This window comes from Elephas maximus, chromosome 19 (genome assembly GCF_024166365.1).
Source record: "Elephas maximus indicus isolate mEleMax1 chromosome 19, mEleMax1 primary haplotype, whole genome shotgun sequence".
Taxonomy (NCBI): Eukaryota; Metazoa; Chordata; class Mammalia; order Proboscidea; family Elephantidae; genus Elephas; species Elephas maximus.
The window spans coordinates 34,175,334-34,199,231 of NC_064837.1; the positions used below are offsets into that span (position 1 = coordinate 34,175,334).

The following is a 23,898-nucleotide window of genomic DNA, read 5'->3' on the forward strand; positions in this document are numbered from 1 at the left end:
AATCAATGATCTAACCTTTTTTTGTACAGCTTTTTAACATACTTAATGGTGAAAGACTGAGTATTTTCTCCCTAAAATCAGGGAGAAGGCAAGAATGCCCACATTCAACATGGCATTGGCAGTTCTAACCAGCATAATAAAGAAAAATAAAAGGCATACAGATTGAAAACACAGCTGTCTCTATTCATAGACAACACCATTGTCTAAGTATAAAATCCCAAGAAATCTACCAAAAAAAAAAAAAAAGCTCTGAGGACATATAAATGAGAAATGGACAATTTCATTCAAAGCTACAGCTTTTACTCCAAAATTTTGCTTCAAAATTTCTGTCTCCAGATCCTTATGTCAAACGGCCAACTGGATATATTCACCTATTACGTCCCACGAATTCCTAAGACTCAGTATTTCCAAAGCTGAATTTATTGTTCTCCCTCCAAATTTGATCTTAAAAAAAAAAAATTCCCTAGTCTATTTGGTAATACCACCAATTTACTTATTCTAATATTTATAGCTTTTCAATATTAATTTATCCATCCACCCAAGCTAAAAGATGGGGATTCACCTTAGACACTTCCTCTTACCCACTCCACATCAAATTGGTCAGCTGGCTATTAGTTAACTTTTGTTATGAAAGAAATTCCTCCAAATTTAGTAGCTTAAAACAAAACTATTATTTCCTGTGATTCTGTGGGTTGACAGGCCAGTTATTCTAGTCTGAGGCAGCTTCGCTGGGGCTGGATCTTCCAGGATAGCCTCACACATATGTTTGAGGCCTCGACTAGGAAAACTGAGACCTCCCTCCAAGTGGTCCCTCATCTTCTAGAAGGCTAATCCTGATTTGGCCACATGGTGGCTGAAGGCCTGGCAGCAATGAGGGCAAGTCCCAAGGTGTGCAAGCATTTGTCAAGCTTCTACTAACATTATAACTATTATCTCAATGGCCAAAGTAAGTCACATGAGTTAGTCTGGAAGGATACTAAGGGTATGGAAACAGAGTTATGAAAAATTGGGCAGGAGGGGGCATAACTCAACAATCTACCGTACTTAAGCTTGCTTGATCTATCTCCTTAAAACCTCTCCGATCTCATTCTTCCTCTTGGATCCCACTGACTTAAATTCAAGACCTTCTCATCTCATACCTGAATTACTTGCAATAGTCTCCTGAGTTTGAATTGTTGTAATAAAAATAAAAAAAATTTTTTTTTTTTTTTAATTTAGCACATGAGTTTTCTGAAAAACACAAATCTGGTCATATAACTCTGGGGCTTAAAACTCAATAGCTTCCAAAAGGTCACAGAATAAACCCCTAGATGAGGTCTACAAAATCTTTCATTATCTAGCCCTTGCTTACTTGTTGCCTTAGTTACCTGAACCCAACCCAGAACTTCAATACATATTTCAAGGGGACACAATACAGTCCATAACATCTTCTTACCTCTCACTATTCCCTCATATATACCTACTCTTTCAAAACAAAGAATTAAGTCTTCAAAGGGCCATGATGTTTCAATATCTACAACTTTCCACATAATGTTGTTTCCCTATGGAATGCCCTATCCTTGCTTGTGCCTGGAAAATTTCAATTTTCTCTTCAGGATTTATCTCAAATGCTGCAAATTTAATGAAGTCTTTCTAGCCTGATGAAATTAAATGCTCTCATCTCTGTGCTTCTATTACATTTCATGTAACCATCAATTATAGTATTTATTATAATATACTATAATTATTCATTTGTAGGCCTAACCCACTTACCTCACTGTGTGATGGGGACTATGTTATTTTTATGTCTCTCTCCAACAACCAGTATAGTTCTTGTCATTTATTAAGTACTCAACAAATGCTCTTTGAATTAATCAATTCAAATTAAAATGTCCATTCCCAAAATTCCAAGTGCCAGTGGAAAAAAGATTTATCAGAAAACAGTCTTTCACTGAGTCAAATCTTCTCCTCATCTCTGAACTCTTCTTCAAATGTTACTTTTTAGTCAAGTTATTTGGCTGATATGCAGCTCCAAGTGCACTAATAAACCCTCAACATGCACTAATATGCCTTCAATACATTATGAATATATTAAAGTGAGAATTTAAAAATTACATTAAAATGCAAAAATGTACTAAATTGCATAAAAAGTTACAGACTAAAATTATCAGAGTACTAAACATACTGAGGGGGCAGAGTGGATAAGCACTACCACTGATAACCAGAATGTCAGCAGTTTGAAGCCACCAGGCACTCCTTGGAAACCCTATGGGGCAGTTGTACTCTGTCCTATAGGGTCACTATGATCCAGAATTCACTCAACGGCAGTGGTTTTGATTTTTTTTTTTTTTTGGACAAACATACGATGCTTCATTATGTCTGTACCCAAATTGTGTGAGGGTGGGTGGTTTTTTTTTTGTTTGTCTCCTAAACTGTCTTACATTTTAAAGTTTAAAAATGTCTATGTTATAATAGGAATTGTAGAATATGCAAATAAGTTTCCTTAGAAAATTCACTGAAGTCAGGGTCTGGTCCTCAGCTTCACTGACCTAGAAGCCTAATTTGTCAGGAAGATTTACATTAATCAAGCTCATAAAGACTTATGTACACAAGGAAAAAAAAAAAAAAAAACCCAGCATCTTAATTGACAATGAGAAGCAGATCTAATACTGGTTTGTCAGGGGAGGGAGGAATTTGCATTTCTACCCAAGGGAATGATCTGCTAATAGAACTAATCTGATTTAAGTACAGCCTTGAAGGGGATAATTGAGGTTCAACAGTGGATTCAGTTGTACTCTGATACGGGAGAAAACAAACTGCGAACAATTTCATGGTTAAGGAGTCTCAAAAATTGCAAACTAATTTGGGCAAGTGATTAGTTTAAAATCAGGTAGTTACCAATTAAAGACAAAGTATCACTTTTTCCACTACAATTCAACTCATGTGTGTATGCTATACTGATTAATCTTCTAGGGAGGAAAGAAATGAAGCTCACCCATGTTAGTTCAGCATGTTAATTAGCATGGAATCCTGAATTCCAAGCGCTCTGGAAACTAGACTGAGGGTTATTTACTTGACGCCAATCTCTGCAAATAAGAGGTGGAAACAAAAGATAAGAAGCTTGCGGTTCAGAAAGGAAAGGCTATGGGGTGGTTGTGGGAGGAGACACAAGGAATATATTAGTATCACTTAAACTGTATTTAGTCCGGGGCTCGAAAAAAGGCAGAGTTTTGTTTTTGCTTTTTTTTTTCCCCTTAATAAACTTTTTTTTTTTTTGGAACGGTTTTCGATTGACAGAATTATTGCGAATATAGTACCCAGAGTTCCCTTGTACCCCACACATGACAGCTTTTTAAATTTAACTTCTACCTCTAGCCGCACCCGAAATGCTACCTGATCTCCACTCCTGGTTCTCTTTACTTCTGATCTCTTCAGCTTTTGGCAGGACCTAGATCACAAAGCGCAACCTCAAAAGTGTAACGAAAACACAGTTCGGTCAAAACTTCACTGTCAGCCACAACTGGGTCAGGTCAGGCGTTAATAAATTCGCAAAACTGAGCCCAGAAACCCTAGCGCTCTCGTTCTGCTCGACCCCCCTTCAGAGACGCGCCGAAACCCTCGTCAACGCGGCTCCTCCAGCTCCCGGGCGCGGCGGCGAGAGCGACGCGGGACCAAGGGCAGGGGCAGCCTCGAGAGGGTGGTGCCCGGGGACTAAGTGGGACGGGCCCGGGGCGCCGAGACCCTCACCGCAGCTGGGACAGCGGTCGTAGCTTCATGCCCTTCCTCCCAGGGCAGGTTTCCGCAACCAAAACGTCCAGATCCCTGAGGTGTGTGGCGGATTACATACATACACGCACATACGTGAGGGCAATTTATTGTTCGGTGCACACACGTACAGGCTGTTCTCAGGCGCAACCCACTCTCCGCAGCCAACGCTCTGAAGCAACCGCAGCTTCCAGCCTCCCACCGGTCCGGTACTTCAGGAGCACCTTGTTCCGCGACGCGACGCGCGTGGGCGGGTACGCGGCGCGCGTGGGCGGGGCGTGCGGGCGTGAGGACGTCCGGGAAGCGCGCGCGCGCGCGCGCCGCCGCCGCCGCCGTCGTCTCCGGCCAGATTGGCCTGTGGTGGGGTTTGAGAGTAATGGCCCTGACTGAGGGGGCTGAGGCAGCGTCACGCCTTGTTCGTGCCGTCACTGCCAAGGTCTCCGTCCACTTTTCGTCATGAGAGGTCAGGTCTGTGAGAAGCGGGAGGAGGAGGCGGGGGGCCGCGGCGAAGCGATTCTGGGGAGAACTGGGGGAACCCTGTCCTTGGGAATTCCAGAAGAGTTGTTTGCATTTAGTTTTCTTTCTCCCTTTTTCTTCCCTTTCTTGTCTGTGCATGGAGAGTATCAAAAAGAGGGAAACGGCCCCATGCAACGTCGGTCTTCATCTGAGGAAATAAATTATACCTTCTGAAAGGAACTAAAAACCAAACCGCCATGTGGTAACCGCAAAAATATTCATATGTAGGAATAAAACAATGACGCAGAACCTGCTCTGACGTTAACCCCAGTTTCCTCCTAGAGAAACGGGGAAGTAGGCTGTCTGGGATGGCCTCTACGGTTTGTCTGCTGGGACCCTGGCATTAGGGATCCTTCCCTGGCAGCGTCCCCTTTGACACTGCCACCCCGCGGTGTTGACATTTTTAATAGGCTGACTGTTTAACTTCCTTATTCAGAAAGAGTCATCTAGCAATTACATGCTAGCTTCCAAGTATTCCTATTTTAAAGGTATTTAAGTAACATTCTTTTTTTTGGTGGGGGGACGGAAGGTTATACTCTTGGTGGCACCATTAATTACTGGAAACTTTATTTAACTTTAGGAAAGCTGTTTCAGCATAAAACTAAAATTATAGGTCAACTAAGTGAAATGTTTGCCTATTGTTAGTTACCCATGATGATATGTAATTTAAGGCATTAAGGTGATGTTTTTTTCTTCCTAGCTTTTCCAAGCACTAAAAAAAAACTCATTCTTCCTTATGAAATCAGAGATGCAACTGCTCTAATTGAACAGAGTAAATGTTCTGAACTATTTAAGTATGCGTACTGGTACATCATTAACATTTGCTGGGCACTTATGTTTTATGACCATTTCCCTGTTTCCATCAGTAATTAGAAAACGAGGCACCTGAAGCTCAATTTTTTTTTTTTAAGCAGATGTTCCCTAAAAGTTTGTGTAGGACAGCAGAGCCTTGATATTAAGGGAGGAGGGAGGAATCTAGTAAACAAGTGATAATTTGAAAATAATTCATCTACTGTGATTAACAGCTGTTCCTTTAGTCAGTAAAGCATATCTAGTGAGCATTATATTGTCTGTATTGAACTATTCACTTAGAATATTTTCTGCTCTTTGATTTTTAGGAGACAGAGCCCTAAAAGAAAGAAATTTGGATCAGAGAAAAAGTATTCAAGAACCATGCAAGCCAACTGTAGCCAACTGCATAGTCCTCCAGGAACTACAGGCAGTGAGGATGTCTCAGCCTCCCAGTGTGTCCGTACAACAAGACTGACAGGAGAAGGATCTTGTCTTCACTCTGGAGATGTTCATATCCAAATAAACTCCATACCTAAAGAATGTGCTGAAAATCCAAGCTCCAGAAATGTAAGGTCAGGTGTCCACAGCTGTACCCACGGATGTGTACATAGTCGCTTACGGAGTCACTCACACAATGAAGCAAGGCAGCCAGATGATACTGCCACGGAGTCTGGAGAACACGGTAGCAACTCCTTCTCAGAATTCCGCTATCTCTTCAAGTGGTTACAAAAAAGTCTTCCGTATATTTTGATTCTCGGTGTCAAACTTGTTATGCAGCATATAACAGGTAGGGCATAGTAAAACATTGACTTAATTCTTAAATTCAGTTAATTTTATTTCTTTTTTGGTAATCCAACCTACGCATTTTACTTATTTTCTGTTAGATTTTAAAATTGTATATGTCTCCTTCTAAATCATGTTATTATTAGATTATATAGTCCTCTTTGATTTTTTTTTTCCCTCTGAATTAACTGAAACTTATTTTCTAACAGGAATTTCTCTTGGAATTGGGCTGCTAACAACTTTTATGTATGCAAACAAAAGCATTGTAAATCAGGTTTTTCTAAGAGTAAGTATAACAAGCAACCAAAAAATTATTAAATGTTTCTCATGGTAGAATTACATATTCCCTCTTGAAAGAAACAGAAAATAAAATAGTTTATTTGACAAATTTAAATAGATAAATTTGTAGCATCCACGATTTACTAAATTTCATATAAAAAATTATCTGGAATAAATTATCTGTCCTTAATGTCAAATTGCTTCGCCTTATTTGTATGTTTGGTTCCTGATAGAGAAAGAAAAACTGAAGAGAAGGATTCAGAGTTTAGAACACACTATTTGATCTGATTTGGCAAGTGTTTCATGTTTTATGAGTCTATTTGACCATACTAAGTAATATAAAAAACCCTGGTGGCGTAGTGGTTAAGAGCTACAGCTACTAACTAAAAGGTCGGCAGTTCGAATCCACCAGACGCTCCTTGGAAGCCCAATGAGACAGTTCTACTCTGTCCTATAGGGTTGCTATGAGTTGGCATTAACTTGATGGCAATGGGTAAGTAATACAAAAAGGAGCCCTGGCGGCACAGTGGTTAAGTGCTTGGCTGCTAACTGAAAGGTCAACAGTTCAAACCCACTAGCACCCTGGGGGAGAAAGATGTGGCAGTCAGCCTCCCTAAACATTCACAGCCTTGGAAATCCCGTGGGGCAGTTCTCCTCTTTCCTGTAGGATCGCTATGAGTTAGAACTGACCCAACAGCACACAAGTAATATAAAGCCCAGCTGCTGTTGAGTCAGTTTAGACTCATGGTGACCATATGTGTTACAGAAGTAGAACTTCATAGGGTTTTCTTGGCTGTAGTCTTTACAGAAGCAGATTCCAAGCACATCTTCCACAGAGCCAAACCACCAGCCTCTAGGTTAGTCGAGCACAAATGGTTTGCACCACTCGGGATTGCACCACTCGGGACCTACTAAGTAATATAATCATCAGTAAAAATTTTATCTGTTGCACTATAGAATTTGAAATAATTAAGTAAAATGTATCACTGAATAAACAAGTGTTGAACTGTTTAGGTTTCTTTTATTTAAAGAAAATTAAAGCCAAGAAGTTTTCCCATGACATAAATTCTAATTCTGTTCATATAAATCACTGGGAAAAATAGGATTAGTTTAAAAATTTTCCCTTTAAGGTAACTTTTAAAGGGCTACATCTGTGTAAAGGATCTTGGATTCTGCCTGGACGTCTGTAGTCTAAACCTGTCAAACTACAGATATTTAATTAAGGGTTTAAACCTAGTAAAACTTTAAATTAAACTAGAAATTAAAAAATTACTTTAAAAGTGAGGTCAAACAAATTGCCTTATTAAATACTTCTTAAATACTTACTGAATTATCTGAATTAAAAATTGTACTTATAAACCCTGATCAACTTAGTGCACATCTGTCTTGCGGGTAGACATATAAAAGAGAGCTGCACTGGTAAAGTTTGCATCTGAGTGGGTCTGTTACATCAACTTATAAAAGATTTGGCTTCTTTGAAAACATAGGTGATGCTTTTCCATAAAGTGAAGAAACCTGTGTCTTTAAAATTTGTTTAAATGTAAGAGTTTTGTTCACTAAAAATATAATTTAGCAGCTATCCTATATTTTAAGATTAATTCTAATCTAGAAAAATGCTCTAAGTTGATAAATTAGTCATTAAAGTAAAAGTTTAATGATATTTAAAATTCTAGCATAATTCAAAGTAACAAATTATAAAATTGTTTATTTTTCAGGAAAGGTGCTCAAAGATTCAGTGTGCTTGGTTACTGGTATTCTTAGCAGGATCTTCTGTTCTTTTATATTACACCTTTCATTCTCAGTCACTTTATTACAGGTAATTAGAGTCCAAGTACACAATCGCATTTTTTGTGTAATTACATATCCCATAGCACTCTGTATGGAAACCCTGGTGGCATAGTGGTTAAGTGCTATGGCTGCTAACAAAAAGGCTGGCAGTTCAAATCCCCCAGGCGCTCCTTGGAAACTCTATGGGGCAGTTCTACCCTGTCCTGTAGGGTCGCTGTGAGTTGGAATTGACTTGATGGCAACAGGTTTTAGCACTCTGTATATATCCTACCTGCACATAATACTTATTGCACATAATAGTTGGTTTTTACCTGTCTGTCTCCCTGCAAGACTGACAGCTCTAAGTGTCATATTCAGATTTGTATCCCCAATGCCTTGGCCGATAATTTTTTTTTTTCAGTTTTTGTTTAGATAAGCTATGTTTATTAAGTACCATTAGGTTTGTTGTTGGTCTTTTTTTTTTTTTTAATGTTTCTAGAAGTAAGGAGAAGACCCACTAGCAGGCAGTTGATAATTTCTGTCTGATGGGAATGTGGTGAATTTTCAGCTTTCATCAGATAACTATATGTTCTGGTTGCAGTGGAGTTAGAGAGATGTGGACAAATCTGGGATATAGTTTGGAGGTGGAGCCGATAGCACTCATGATGAATTGGATTAGGTAGAATGGGGAGGAAGAATCAAGGATGACCTAGGGGTGTTTGGTCTGAGCAATTTTACTGGGATGAAAAGACTGGAGAAAGAATTGGTTTTGAAGGGAAAATGAGTGATTTTGTTATATCAGTTTGAGAGGCCAGGTAAAACTGTTAAGAAAGTGATTAGATACATGTCAGGAGCTCAGGGTAGAGGCTAGGGCTATGAATTACGGTGTTAGCATATGGTTGACTGGATGAGACTGACCAGGGAAAGTGTAGATAAAGAAGACCAGGATTGGACATACCCAAAATTAATGATAAGCCAGGAGGAACAGCAAAAGACATATGACATACAAGAACTGTGAGAGTGTGGTATCAGAAGTCTAGAAGAAACTTTGAGGGAAGATGGAAAAAGAAATGACCTTTGAATTTAGTAATACAGTGGGTGTTGATGATCTTGACAGAATAATTCAGTGGAGAGGAGGAGATGGAGTCCTTACTGGAGTTGGATGAGGAGAAAATAGCAAAGTCTAGTATTAATTTTTTTTCATTTACAGGCTAGAAAGGTGGCAACCATGACAAGCTAAGAACACTACATATTCTTTTTCTTTATTCTGTGCAGGAAAGATTTGAAATTCAGACATTTAAAATGTCACTATAAAATAAGAAAAAATGATCTCCCATTCCATTTACGTGAACTCTGACATTAACTTGCCCGTGCCATGTTTTTTACATACCAAACTGCAGTAAAATATGTACTAGCAAATTTAAAACCCCTGTTGATCCTTCACCTTTGTATGTTGCTCTGGTAAATTTTGATGTTTTTCTCTTGGTAGCTTAATTTTTTTAAATCCTACTTTGGAACATTTGAGCTTCTGGGAAATACTTTGGATTGTTGGGATTACAGACTTCATTCTGAAATTCATTTTCATGGGCTTAAAATGCCTTATTTTATTGGTGCCTTCTTTTATCATGCCTTTTAAATCCAAGGTAAGAAACTAACTTGTTTTATTGGAACAATGTTAACAAAATACATCAGTGCTATTTAGTATTGCTTTAAATGACTCCTTTTGTAATTTTTCACTTTGCCAAATGACCTGATATTAATTATCAGATTAGTAATCATTTGCTTAAGAACTTGGGACTAAATATTAACCTCAGATTACCTCAATGATTACCTCAGATTAGTAATCATTTGCTTAAGAACTTGGGACTAAATATTAACCTATTCGATAAAATTACATTTGATTCAGAATAATCTGAAAATCAGTCCTTACATCATATATGAGAAAATATTAGATTTATTCTTCTCCAGGGTATTATCAGTTCATAATTGATAACTAGTTGTATGCATTTATTCATTGTCTTCTCATAATAAAAATTTTAATACAAAATTTTGTTATCATATACATAAGTTTTAATTGTAACACATATAAAACATTTTCACTATGTTTTTCTCTAGAAATTCTTCGACTGCAAACCACTCAGTGATTGTATTTATGTAAGAACCAGGCTGAGGTTAATGATTATGATGTTTTCAGGCCGATAGGAAATATTTGTGCTATGTCTACAAGTAACTTGGGTAGCTCTTTTGGTTTTTTTCTCTTTCCGTTTTTAGGGTTTCTGGTATATGCTCTTAGAAGAATTATGTCAGTATTACCGAACTTTTGTTCCCATACCAGTTTGGTTTCGTTACCTTATAAGCTACGGGGAGTTTGGTAATGTAACTAGATGGAGTCTTGGGATATTGCTGGCTTTACTCTACCTCATACTGAAAGTAGGTATCATTATAAATCTCATTGTCATTGCATAATGACTCATACAATGATTAGACTTTACGTTCTACTACTTTTCCCTTTCTTAACTGTTTTATAGTTGTTTTTTTTTTTATATTCATATTAGTAGTTAGAAGTAATGACAAGTTATCTACTTAAAATTGGAGAAATGGAAATATATTCCAGTGGTTCTTGGTTTTTATTGGCATGGTGGGAGGGTGGAGTAGACTTCCACATAAGTGGAACAGAAAATACCCATCACCAACATTAACACTCATCACACATAATTCTCAAATTCATGGAATATCCTATTCTGCTCCCTCTGTACCTGTTCCCTTCAACTTAATAATCACCGTATGAAACTTTAACATCTAAATAAGTTAAGAACATGTGAACCAGGTAAAATAGCTTTAATCTACTCTTGATCTTTGACATAATTATTTATATTTTTCTTGATCACATTATAACTCAAGGTATTCACATGTACTTCAGCATGGTTAGGCTCTGACTTAAGCCTATAATTTGAGTAAAATATTCAGTAAATGGACTTTAAATATATTTAGAAAGAAATGCTTAGTTGTGATATGCACTGAGCATTAGGTTAAATATCAGGATTTTATATTATGGGGTTTCAGCTTTGATCTTTGGGCTTAGCTGATAGGGGTCTTTGAATTAATAAATAATCTCTCTTATTTATTCCCTCTTCTAGCTTTTGGACTTCTTCAGACACTTGAGAACTTTCAGACAGGTTTTGCGAATATTTTTTACACGACCAGTAAGTATTTTTTTATCAGTTCAGAAAAAACACTTTTACTTTACTTCATTATAAAAATTTTTTAGTTTGGCAGTTTTAGAAGTATGGATTTCATAATTAGATGATCTTTTACTTTGAGATTACTTTTCTAGTACTTTGACACTTGGGGCTATGATAATGATTTAGCAGTTTTATTTCTATGATCAGTTTCTTAAATTGCACATTGACAGCCGCCCTAATTGTTCTAATGCTTATGTGTTTGAATATGCCTCTTGCCCTTTTAATCACTTGACATTCTTAAGGGTTTATAAACATTCCCTTAAAAACCCTGCTATGAACTTTTGTTCCTCTTCCTTTTCTAATCCACAAATGTTGGCCTTAGGTATTTCCTTTAACTCCTTATTCAGCTTTTATGAAAGTGATTTCAGTACAATTACTGTGTATATGTAAAATGCTCATTACCAAAAATCATGTCTCTTGGAGTCTTACTGGAGGAAATTTCCCTGCTAATATTTAATTCTGCTTGCACAAATTAGTTTGAGGCATGGAATTTAACAATAAATTGAGACTCCAGTAGCAATTAGAAACTTGATTATGATGTGATTCTATCAATGTTACAAATTGCAGAGAAAGTGTCATAAAGCAGGATGATTTGCTAATCAGACCAGGCCCCAAAGCTTCTCAGTACCTAGGTGGTCACCACATCTCAGGATTTGATCCTGAATTTAGCACTCCGTTAGGTCCATAAACAATTATTGGCCAGGGCTCAGGGGTACTGACTGACAAGAATGCCACCTTAATAATGTATTGTTAAAAAATATAATGAAGGATTATGTCTATAAAGTGGACCAGACTAACTGGCCAGGGCAGTGTTAGCAACGTAGAAACAAATTTTGTTCACATACTATGTAGACTTCTTTCTTTAGACAAAATAAAAGAGTTCAGCTTTGGCCAATTTAATTAAAAGCTGATGTTTATGTGAGCATCAGACATTTCACTATAATCGATCTAGTAAGACTTGTGCAGAAATAACCCCAAGTATACCCCCTGATATTCTCTCTATACTTTGCCTCATAGAGAAAGGATATCAGTCATCTTCCGATAAGACAGTAAGTTAGTAAGCTTATCACATCATAACCACTCTTTCGATATATTCCTGATTCTCTGTGAGATATCCTGGACATGTATATATGTGTTCCTTAACTTTACCAAAGAAATGGCAATCACTGTCAGGATAAGTCTTCTCCTGAAGGCAGTCTCCAACATGCCAGACAAGAATGCTGTTTTAAAAGCTTGTCAGTGTTAAGTGTCCACAGTGTACTCTGCTAAATGACACTTCATTGAAGGGAGAAGGTACCAAGATCCTCTGTTGGTATTGTGACTTATTCCTAGAATCTTTAATATCAAAAGATTCTTAGTATTTTTATCCTTTTGTTAGTCCAGACATTTAGTACAAGAAGTTTAGATTATAGCATCAGATGTATTGAGACAAGTCATGCTTTCCTCGTTTCCATGACTGAGCTTGAGTGTTCTTATGTTTCTTTAGTCACCTCTTCACCATCATTTCTATAGAAAGCTGATCTAATTTCTAACATTTTGATTCTTCCCAATTTTACTGAGGGTTCTTAACTGTCACATTCAGTTAATGATTTAGGTTGTACGGAATTTGCTGAGAAAGTTGTTAAGATCTTAGGGAAGAGATCAGAAACATCTTTTAGGACTTTAGAAGAAAATTCAGTGAACTGCATTATTGTTCATTTAGTTTTGGCAGTCCTGTGACATTTTGCAGTTACAGTTCTTTATAAAATTCTGTTTATCATTCCTTTCCCAGTACTAAGTACTCTGACTTCTGTGATAATTAGGGATGATAAGTAAAATTTTTAGATTTAGTGGCAAAACACTGTTTAGTAGTCCCAAACTTTCTTCACATTGAACTCAGCCCTGGTGGCACAGTGGTTAAAGTCATCGACTGCTAACCAAAAGGTCAGCAGTTCGAAACCACCAGCAGCTCTGCGGGAGAAAGATGTGGTAGTCTACTTCCACAGAGATTATCTGCCTTGGAAATCCTGTGGGGTCGCTGTGAGTTGGAATCAGCTCAACGGCAGTGGATTTGAGGGAGCTTATAAAAAGATTCCTGGGTCCTATCTTAGTATGCCTGGATCTACTGAATCAATCTCCAGTGTAGAGCATAGAAATCTGTATTTTTAAAATAAGTTCTTCAGATGAATTACATTTAGCCGTCCAAGCTATGGATTGACTTTTATGTGACCCACTGCCAAATGCAATAGTGGGCTCAATTTAGCAGTACTGGCTCATGTAATGGAAACCCTGGTGGCGTAGTGGTTAAGCGCTACGGCTGCTAACCAAAAGGTCAGCAGTTCAAATCCACCAGATGCTCCTTGGAAACCCTGTGGGGTAGTTCTGCTCTGTCCTATAGGGTCGCTATGAGTCAGAATCGACTCAGTGGCAGTGGGTATGGTATCGTATGGGTCATATAATACATGAATATAGATTTTGTAATTAGTTTCACTTCAGATTGCTTAGTTTTTTAAGTCAGTTGTGTTGAATTTAAAGCACTGTCATCATGTGGGAATCCACTAGATCTGACAGATTTCCAAGATCATATTATGTATTTATGGTTTCACCTCTTGCAATCAATCCATTAAGATGTGATTCTGCCTATGTAGTTAAGCTTTGAAATGTTTATATCCTTTGGGAACATTTTCAAATCCTTGGTTCAGGGAGATTTGAGAAATAGAGCATCACCTATGTATTTGCAGAACAGGAAAGAATTTGTAGATGAGTAGAACTTATTATTTTCATAGAGTTATGGAGTGGCTGCCAGCAAGAGACAGTGTTCAGATGTGGATGATATTTGTTCAATATGTCAAGCTGAATTTCAGAAGCCAATTCTTCTCATCTGTCAGGTAATGATATCTTCAAGCAACCTAAATATCTATAGCATTTCTTCTCTGTGATTTGGGAAAGTCACATTCATGTTATTAAAAAAAAAGACAATATTTAGTGGAAGGTAGCATTCAGGATACACATTAGTAATTTCTTACTAATGTTTAGGGGTTTGATAAGAGTGGCTAAACCTTATGCCTTACATTGTGATAGTTTTTATGCAGAGGAATGTATAAAAGGAAAAAATAATTCAACTGGCAGATTGGATACCAAAATGATTGAAAAACAGACTGTGTTTTATAATTGGATGTTAGTCTTTTAGAATAATATCAACATTTGTTTTTCGACTGTGTAAGGCCCTTTCCTATACTTTATGACAATTATTCTTAATGACTATTAAGCTGTTACATCGTCATAACTTTATCTTAAAGTTACCACATAGGGATACCCTGTATTTTATTAAAAATGGTTAAATGTATATAGTATAGTCAAAAGAACACTTAGTGGTGGTATTGGTTCTACCCTCACCCTTTCTAACCTGCTCTTTGTGTTCTAGAATGTGTCAGTATATTGTTTTCTCATTTCTAAAATCAGGGGATTAGTGCTCTCCAAAATTCCTTTCAGTTCTAAAGAGTATGATTCTCTGCAATGTGATGAATTTAAAATGTTTTTGTCAAGTATAAAATCTAATTATTAATTCCCTTGCAGCATATATTTTGTGAAGAATGCATTACCTTATGGTTTAACAGAGAGAAAACATGTCCACTGTGCAGAACTGTAATTTCAGACCATATAAACAAATGGAAAGATGGAGCTACTTCTTCACACCTTCAAATATATTAAGTCTTAGAAGCTATTAAGGCCACCAAACATTAATTTCATTTGGCTACAGTGACTGTTGATAAAGGCATTAGAATGGGTTTTCACAGCTAGAAAAAAAATGTTTACAAACATTTTTAGATTATAAGATATAAGTGCATAGTCCAGTTTATCAAAAGATTAGCTGGAAGAACCCTGTGCTTTTAAAAATATGCAAGTAATGTTCAACCTAATGTGTATCTAGCATTTCTTCTACAGGTGACTGCAGTGTTAAAATGTAAATGTGTTTTCTTGTTAATGTTACCAAAACACCAATTGCGTAAATAGACCTAGTGATTTTTGAGGAACTCAGGTATTCTTTCCTGACATTGTTTTGAGAATAAAGAATATTTTTTCATAATATTTTAAGATACACCTTACCTGAAACCAGAATTTTCTTTAACATTGACTTTTTAAATTCTCATTATCAAAAATTCTTAAAATTTTCATAAATTTGTATTTTTAAATGAAAGTTCTAAATGCTGTATTTTACCTGTTTAACAATCAGATTTTCTAAGTGAAGATTAATTTACTGAGGATGATATATTTTAATATTGTATTCTCTATAGTATGACTAGCAGTCAGTGAGAATAAATGATTTAAACTCATACACACATTATGTTTTTGGCTTTAATATTCATGATCTTTTTTATATAGTGCCATGGACTATCTTGAAGTAATAATAATAATTCACATGGATTACAAACAGTTGGATTCATTGTGTAACAAACTCCCTGAACTCTTAGAATTCTCATTTTAACTAGTCTTGTCCAAGAGAGTTTTGGAATCACCTTTGGTGCTTGAATCACCATTAATTGGAGATTAAAGCTTGCATTCAAAGTCAGCCATAAGCTGTGGATACTGTGGTGGGTTTGCTTTTGGGCATTTGTCCAGGGTTGTGGAAAAGGGAAACCCTGGTGGACGTAGTGGTTAAGAGCTACAGCTGCTAACCAAAAGGTGAGCAGTTTGAATCCACCAGGTGCTCCTTGGAAACCATATGGGACAGTGGAAAAGGGAATGAAGCACTCTCCCTTTGATACTTCTGAGGAATCTGAGATGTATAACAAGCCTGGAGAGCTGCCACTGGTTATATCTAAGTTTAGAGTACAAGGCCTCTGACCGTTTTATTACCATCTATCAATTTGTACACAGGAAGATAGTGGGAGAAGTTAGGAGGTAGAGGTAGAAAATAAATTTGCCATATTAATAAGGCAAAGGCTAAACCAGTACCTGGATTAATAGGAATAACATCCAACTGGCTACAGGCTAAATCATCTTCATGTCTGTATGGCCACCAAAATTGACAAGAGAACATTAGGAAGCCTGTAACTTTTTTCTCCAGTAACCGTTGCCAGATTATAAATAAAACTGTTTCTATTCTTTGGGTGGTATTGTATTTAACTCTGCTATCCATATTGAGGGAAACCCTGATGGTATAGTGGTTAAGTGCTACGGCTGTTAACCAAAGGGTCGGTAGTTCGAATCTGCCAGGTGCTCCTTGGAGACTCTACGGGGCAGTTCTGCCCTGTCCTATAGGGTCACTATGAGTCGGAATCGACTCAACAGCACTGGGTTTGGTTTTTTTTGTTTGTTTTGGTATCCACATTGAGAGGAGCCCTGGTCGTGCAGTGGTTAAAGCACTTGGCTGCTAACTGAAAGGTTGGTGGTTGGAACCCACCAGCTGCTCCACGGAAGAAAGATGTGGCAGTCTGCTTCCGTAAAGATTTATAGCTTTGGAAATGCTACGGGGCAGTTCTACTGCCCTACAGGGTCGCTATGAGTTGCAGTGACTCAACGGCAGTGGATTTTGGGTTTATCCGCATTGAGAACCATTGCAAATATTAAAACAAGCTTCCAAACTCAAAAACCTTACCCACAGCCATCAAGTTGATTCCAATTCATAGTGACCCTGTAAGGACAGAGCAGAACTGCCCCATAGGGTGTCCAAGGCAGACTGCCACATCTTTCTCCCACAGAAAACAAGCTTGTTGTTAGGTGCCGTCCAGTCGGTTCCAAAACAAGCTTACTCGGTCTTAAATCACCTTCCTGACTTTGTGATGAAGGGGCATCCAGCAGGGGATGGGTGAGAAAAACAATTTGGGATTAGAATTTGCCTGTGAAAAATAGAAGTGCTGACTGACTTTTGGTTCAAAACACAAGAATAACATCTTACCACTTGGTTACTTCAGCCCTATTATATAGTACCTGTTTACCATATTTATTCGGGTATCTTTGTTCCTTAATACAGTTAAACAAAGGAGGCCCACTGTGGACAGTGGGTTTTGTTTTTAAACAGATAAGAAAGCAGCTCACATATGGATTGCAAACGATGAAAATTTAATAAAGCTATGCCATCCACTAACAACGCTTTCTCTACTTCTGTTTTTTCATTCCTTCCTCTCAAAGGGAAACATGGATTCAAAAATAATTTTGTGAATTCAGGTCATGCTCTCTGACAGATAAAATTGTTTTACTAGGAGTAAGAGAATGCTACTATATTTTATAAAAAGACAAAGTCAGTTTGAGAACTTCTGTAGAGAAATCATCTTAGCAAGTATGATATAATTACCAAAGATTAGAGGTGGTTTATACAGATTATGCAAAATGCCTGTCTTAAACCAGATATACTGAGATATTAGTTAAAACCAGGGCTTCAAACTGGTTCGTTCCAGTTCGAACCCCTGCTGAGAATTTGCATGTCTAACAAGTTGGCAGAAATTTATACATAAGAATTACCTGGGGATCTTGTTAAAATGTAGATTCTAATGTAGTATATCTGGGGTGGAAATGCAAGTTCTCAGCAGAGGGTCAAACCAGAACCAACCAGTTCAAAGCCCTTGTTAAAACGGATTTGTGCACCACACTATTTTGTGCATATATGTATATATATGTATCAGATAACCAAATGTAGTTGACAAATACGGTGAACATGTTGATTATTACCACAAGAAAGTCTTCTTAGTGTTTCTATATGAAACTAAATTTATACTACTTTTCATGTGAACATTTTTTAAGCAACCAATTCAAGTCTACTGTGTGACCCAAACCAAACCCAAACCCAGTGCCGTTGAGTCGATCCCTATAGGACAGAGTAGAACTGCCCCATAGAGTTTCCAAGGAGCGCCTGACGGATTCGAACTGCCACCTTTTGGTTAGCAGCCGTAGCACTTAACCACTATGCCACCAGGGTTTCCACTTATTGGACATAACTTGGAAATTACTGATTAACATGGAGTATATAAAATCAATACTAAGACTTGTAATATCTTCAATTTCTCAGCAGGATTGTTTTAAACTGTCATTCCTCACATTTTTGAGTAACTTATTAAATACGAGAACTTGGATGCATCCAGCATATTAATGAAAAAGTTACATAAATCATTTGTGCACCTGATGTATATACTGTTATTTCTTCCTATTTTAGGATTAAAAAAAAAATCACTATTTTATGTTCATTCAAATTTGTATTTAATTTCTATTTACATTCATTCAATCCAAAATAAAATATTTTAATACATTAAACTAAATACAAGATGAAAAGCAAAAAAAGTGTTACCCTCATAGCACTCCTAATAAGGCAGCTGAAGAATTTATTTACTCTGATAGATGCAAAACCACCTTGGGATAGGAGAAAAATAATAGTTTTAAAGAGCAAACACAAACATAGATGAACCCATCCTTCAGATGTTACTCCAGATAACCCACTGAGATAATACTTGTGCTGTAGTGGTAAATTAGGAATCACACAAGAGAAGTACTGTATTAATCAGCAACAACCTCAGGTCATATGTGACAGTCAAACACGTTTATGATTGTTTTGTCCAGCTTGTTAGTGTCTACTCCTATGGAAAAAGGTAGATGTTTGGACACTAATGTTTTTGAGAAATTAACCATTTTCAAAGCCTCAAAATCTATTCTTCATAAATTCAACATTTCTCATGGGAATAATCTTAGATCTAGCCCTTGTAAGCTAGGTACAATATGACTAACTGAATATCCAAAATAGTTAGATCCTATATTAAATATAAAGTCCAAGGCTCAGTATATTAATACTATCTAAGATGCATCTTGTTTATAATCATTTATCACCTATAATAAAGAATGTTGAATTTATGGAATATTTTTCATACATGCATCCTTGCCTCCCCCCCCCCCCCATTATCTTCTGTCTCAAAAAATAGTATGGGGAAATCCTTCCTGAATGATTCAAATTAGTTAAGACCACAAAGGGGGAAAAAAAAGAATTTTTCTAAAAATTTGATTCAAGTTCAATAATTAATACTTTACATTGTTAATCACAGCTGGTTTGTAAATCCCAGTTTATTCTGTAATGCTTACAAATCTTATAAAATAAAGTTAGTAAACTTCATTCTCAGTGATAATATTTTAATTAAAAAACAGCATGTATAAGATAAAAAAATATCCTGTAATAGCTGATTTTAAAGAAAATAATTAAGTGATGAAAGAAAAGCACTTAAGCTCTTTTATACACTTACCTGGAATAAACATAAAGAATCCTCCTAGGTACTTAAGACTAGTAACACATTGATACCATGTATTTTAAACTATGCTTGAATTTTTACAAATAAATATAGGGTAAGCCATATTGCATAGGTGTGTGCTTTCTGTCTGTGACACCAATGTGGCACTCGACATGTTTTCACAGTCATAGTAGGGATATCTATTTATGAAACACAATTTCTCTTTAACTTGCCACAGCATGGGAAATTGATTTCACTTAATGAACATTAAGTTAGAAAAACTATGTCTTTTTGTGGATGGTAGATGTACAATTGATGCTTTTTATGCAGAAAAGTTGCAGTGTTGACCAATATTGCTGGCAGTACAAATTACAAAAACAGTTTTATCTATGGGGTAGTTATAGCCAGCCAATCACAGTGCAAATGTTTCTGGCAAATAGGACTGAGGAGGAATATTTTGGTGTAAAAGTATCACTAGAATTTGCTCAGGCAGTCAACACTACAGTTAGTAAACACATTTGAAAACAAGTATTAGAATACCACAAGCCATTTACAGCCTGAAATAAAGCCTGTACAAATCACCACAGCGTTTTGGGTTTTGTTTTCTTCGGACATCACAAACTGTCAGAGAACAAAGATTTGTACTTTGGGTACAATTTCTGCCCTTAATCATCGTAGCTTCTAACTTACTAGCTAAAGTTATTAAGTTCTTAGTAGGCTGCTGCAATAAGGGAAAGAGAAAGCTTGAGAAGGTGGTTTAAAAAAAAAAAAAGGCTTTCTGTCCAAAGCTGAACTGTTACTCTTCCATTTATTGCCACAACTGAAATGGTATATTTCCAATCATTTTTCTTGGGTCTGTTTTTGCTAACTGTGATAGGATTTCATCCCATCTCACTTGAATTGCAATTTAAGCAAAGCCTTACTCCTTTCTGACTGAATTTAACATGCATAAAGAATTTTATGGCTTGGATCCTATGGCTCAAAAAAGTTTGGAGAACATAGTAAGCAGCATCTATTTAAAAAAATCTCAGGGTTGCAAAATATTACAAATTGGCTTTGCACACTTGGACTGAAGACATTATAAAAGACAAAAAAAACAGGTGATAAGACTCAACTGCATGATCATCTATTATACCTGTATGCACTGAAATTTATTTTTATAAAGCTCTGCAGATATTAAACCCTTTCACCAGCTAAAATCATGGAAAAGCTCTCTTTAAGGCAGGAAGTATTTAAGAAAGGTAAAGTTACCTTTATTTTTATTCTTTGTACCTGTAAATCACTTATGTAGATTTTGTTACAATTTCAAAAACATAGTGTCCTGTTAACATGTTTCTTAAATTAAGCCACTAAGTTTTCTTATTCACTGTGGAAGACATTCATCAAAAGGCCATCAAATATTTTTACAATCAAAGAATGTAGCCCCAGTATAGGAAACAAAAAATTAGACCTTTTTTCCTTTTTAAGACTGCTGAGGAAAAAAATATACAGAAGGTAAACAGTAAAAAGAAGTAAAACTTAAAACCTTATCAATTTGCTGTAAAGAGATCAGACACAGAGAGTGGACCATGGCAACACCTTCTTCCCCTGGATCCCTATCCCTTGCTTTGCCGCCCTCGGTATGCATTCTTTCCTGACTCTCTTCAGTCCGTCTTCAGCCATGGGCTGAACACATTTGGCATCTTGAACCAAATACTGGTATAAGAACAGGTGGCGATTTTTTTCCAGTGCAATGCAGGCCCAGGACAAGGATGAAATGTAGGACATACAACTTATGCCCATTCCAAGGCTTCCAGTTAAGCTTAGCACATAGCAGTACTGCAAGTAGAAATGATTAAATAGATTCTTTTTTTTTTCCTAGTATTACAGACAGGTATTGCAGCTGGGTTACTGAAAATAAACCCCAGTTCCACCCCAATCCCTCAAACGAGTCACAGCTGTGGTTAACAATGATTCATTTGCATTTTATTATTTCACCAAGAGAAGAAACAGAAGTTGTCTGGTTTTCTTCACACCAACCAATAATTTCGCATTTTAAAGTTTGGGATGTATTCCATAATGAGCTGAATCAAAAATCTATTTGAAAAATATATATTTATATAAAAAAAAGATTCAGGTTGTTTGCACGTAAAACATCAATTGATAGGTTTCTTCTGTCTTTTGATTCCATGTTGCTGGAAAAAGTTTAACCAAGCTTGCATGCTAATTTGTCCTTAGTTGCAAGTATAGGCAATTTCATACTTTGCCTAATGAAAGGATAACCCTTCTTCGACACAATTAGAACTCAACAGTGATTCAGAAGCAACATCCTACCCTTAATACTGTCAGTTTTGAGCCATCAACATGAAAATCCTTGATAAGGTTGAGAAGATGTCGCTAGGAATCAATTAACTGATGTGCCTAAGAGTTCCACAATACTATTTTAAGTTTTTCCTTTTTTTTGCACCATTGATTGATTTTTAAAAATCCATGTGTATTTTTCCTTCTGTTCAAAGTGTTCTATATAATGACACTGACTCCTTGAGACTGTCATTTTGAGTCTTCTTGCTTTACCTTGCAGGATGTTCACACATCCTCCCCTTTTTCTGCCTTAAATTCATTAAAAACATTGCTCCGTCATAGATTCATACGCAGGTGCTCTGGCCGTTTGGAGATCATGGGAAAAGCTTGTTTTTTGTATGGCCCGGAGTTTGGCTGTCGTATTGGAAGTGGTGCTGATGCTTCCCCACTCATCGTCACATCCATCTGCTCTATTCCACTTGTTTCCATTGGGTATTCCACAGGTGTCTGAGGATTTGCTGTGCTGGCTGAAGCACCTCTTCCCCAGAAATCCCCAGGAGAAAATTTGACTGGGCTTTAAGACAAGGAAGAGCTATCATTCATTAATCTCCAAGATCATCTCAACAAGAAATAATCTCCTTACATTTAAACAGTGTGGGGTAATATGACATTTATGCTCATTTAATTTTATTTTTGTGTGGGTTAGCACAAAGGCAAAATTGAGCCGTCTCTCCCCTAGATTAACTGCTGGCGTTTCCTAACTGGTCTCTTCACCTCTACATTTGCTTTCCTATAACTGTCAATGATATTAAAAAAAACAAAAACAAATCATTTTACGCTCCACTTAAAACACTGCCCCACCGCACTTAAAATAAATTGCTTTTCCAAATCTGTGCCATCCTCCTCCTCACTTACCACCAGGAACGCTGACCTCTCTTTTATTTCCAAGAAAAGGCCATTTTTTTTCCTCCCAGGGCTTTTGCACTTGCTGTTCTCCCACCTGTACCACTCCTGTATCTTCTGTTTTTTGTTTCTCTCCATTTCTAAGTGTTACTTCATCAAGGAGGCCTTTCTCTGACCACCATGAGTTGTTATTCTCTGTTCTCTACCACTGCACTCTTTTCTTTTATGTAGTACTTGGCACTAGTTGTAATTACATGTTGTTTTGTGTGTACTTGCTTCTCTGTTTATTGTGAATTTTTTCACTAAACTATGCTTCATCATGACAGGGACAATTCCCGTGTTAATCATATGTCTCCCCAGCATCCAGCACAACTACTGGTGAAAGAAAGGGCCATTTGCCAGTGTAGTACCTTGCTTTAAGGAGGGAAGGTAAACTGTGTAACATTGTCACCATTAGTCACAGAGTAGTCGCTTGCAATATAAGAAGGTGTAGATGCTGTGTTTATGTCAAACAAGGAGAATATGACAGATCTTTCATTTATATGACCTGCCATAAATTTCTTAAGTAATGCTCTTACAGGTTAAAAACACACAACAAACAAACAACAGTGAAATTAAAGTCTGAAATACCTCACAGGTGTTCGCGGGCTGCCAATAAATCTTCGAGGTGATCGGATTTTTGGTTCAAAGGAAAACTTTTCTTTCACACTTTCAAGTACAGATGGAGCCACATATGTAAAACCCTGAAAGAAAGCAACAGTGGACTACAGAATGGTACTTTCTCACATACATTAAAGAAATGGTGGTGTTCGGTCTCTGCAACACCAACACAATGGTGCAGCACATGTAAAATCACCAATCTGTATATTCTCGATCTCATTTCCACCATCTATTTTCCCTATCTCATTTCCATACCTGTTAACTTCCTTCCAACCATTTCTTGAGGCACAGACCTCAAGAAAGCAGAACTCTATCTACTAAGCCCCATATGCCAGCAAACAAAATTCCACTCCACTGATAGGAGTAGGAAAATGTAGATTTCACATTAAGATGTTAAATACCTAGTTATATGTAAAGAAAATTCTAGGGTATTCAGCCACATGCATATCAGCAACTAAGATGATCACACCCAGAACAGTTTCTCACAATTAGGCCAAAGTAAACTTAGAATTCTCTAACTTGGTGTCACAGATTGAACTGTATTCCCCCAAAATGTATGTCCGTTTGGCTAGGCCCGTGATTCCCAGTATTGTGTGACTGTCCACCATTTTGTCATCTGATGTGACTTTCCTGTGTGTTGTAAATCCTACCTCTATCATGTTAATGAGGCAGGATTAGAGGCAGTTATGTTAATGAGGCAGGACTCAATCTAAAAGAATAGGTTGTGTCTTAAGTCAATCTCTTTT

General features: G+C 37.0%; 2 protein-coding genes across 4 annotated transcripts in view; one reads left to right on the forward strand and one right to left on the reverse strand.

Annotated features, from left to right (window-relative positions):
* Positions 1-4,056: 4,056 nt before the first annotated feature.
* On the forward strand, positions 4,057-18,221 carry RNFT1 (ring finger protein, transmembrane 1). Of its 2 annotated transcripts, none has more exons than XM_049859095.1 (9): positions 4,057-4,212; positions 5,379-5,839; positions 6,045-6,121; positions 7,830-7,930; positions 9,371-9,524; positions 10,153-10,311; positions 11,019-11,084; positions 13,889-13,990; positions 14,679-18,221. In XM_049859095.1, the coding sequence occupies exons 2-9, from the start codon at positions 5,434-5,436 to the stop codon at positions 14,811-14,813; spliced, it is 1,200 nt and encodes a 399-aa protein (XP_049715052.1). In that variant the 5' UTR covers positions 4,057-4,212; positions 5,379-5,433; the 3' UTR covers positions 14,814-18,221. The 2 variants fall into 2 exon arrangements, with proteins under 2 accessions (XP_049715052.1, XP_049715053.1); XM_049859096.1 differs by having other exon boundaries at positions 4,057-4,207.
* A 106-nt stretch (positions 18,222-18,327) lies between these two features.
* The window catches only part of RPS6KB1 (ribosomal protein S6 kinase B1), a 42,193-nt gene continuing 36,622 nt past the window's right edge, over positions 18,328-23,898 (reverse strand). Inside the window, exons 14-15 of one of the 2 annotated variants that reach the window (XM_049859093.1) lie at positions 23,123-23,235; positions 18,328-22,163 (exon numbers count right to left, since the gene is read on the reverse strand). In XM_049859093.1, the coding sequence (XP_049715050.1) occupies positions 21,926-22,163; positions 23,123-23,235 (351 nt within the window). In that variant the 3' untranslated portion in view covers positions 18,328-21,925. The remainder of the gene's footprint in view (positions 22,164-23,122; positions 23,236-23,898) is intronic. The other variant, XM_049859092.1, reaches the window with a different exon arrangement.

Coding starts and splice junctions, on each gene's coding strand:
- RNFT1 (XM_049859095.1), top strand. CDS start 5,434: ATGCAAGCCAACTGTAGCCAACTGCATAGTCCTCCAGGAACTACAGGC. Junction 9,525..10,152: donor TCATGCCTTTTAAATCCAAG/GTAAGAAACTAA, acceptor TTCCGTTTTTAG/GGTTTCTGGTATATGCTCTT. Junction 11,085..13,888: donor GAATATTTTTTACACGACCA/GTAAGTATTTTT, acceptor TTATTTTCATAG/AGTTATGGAGTGGCTGCCAG.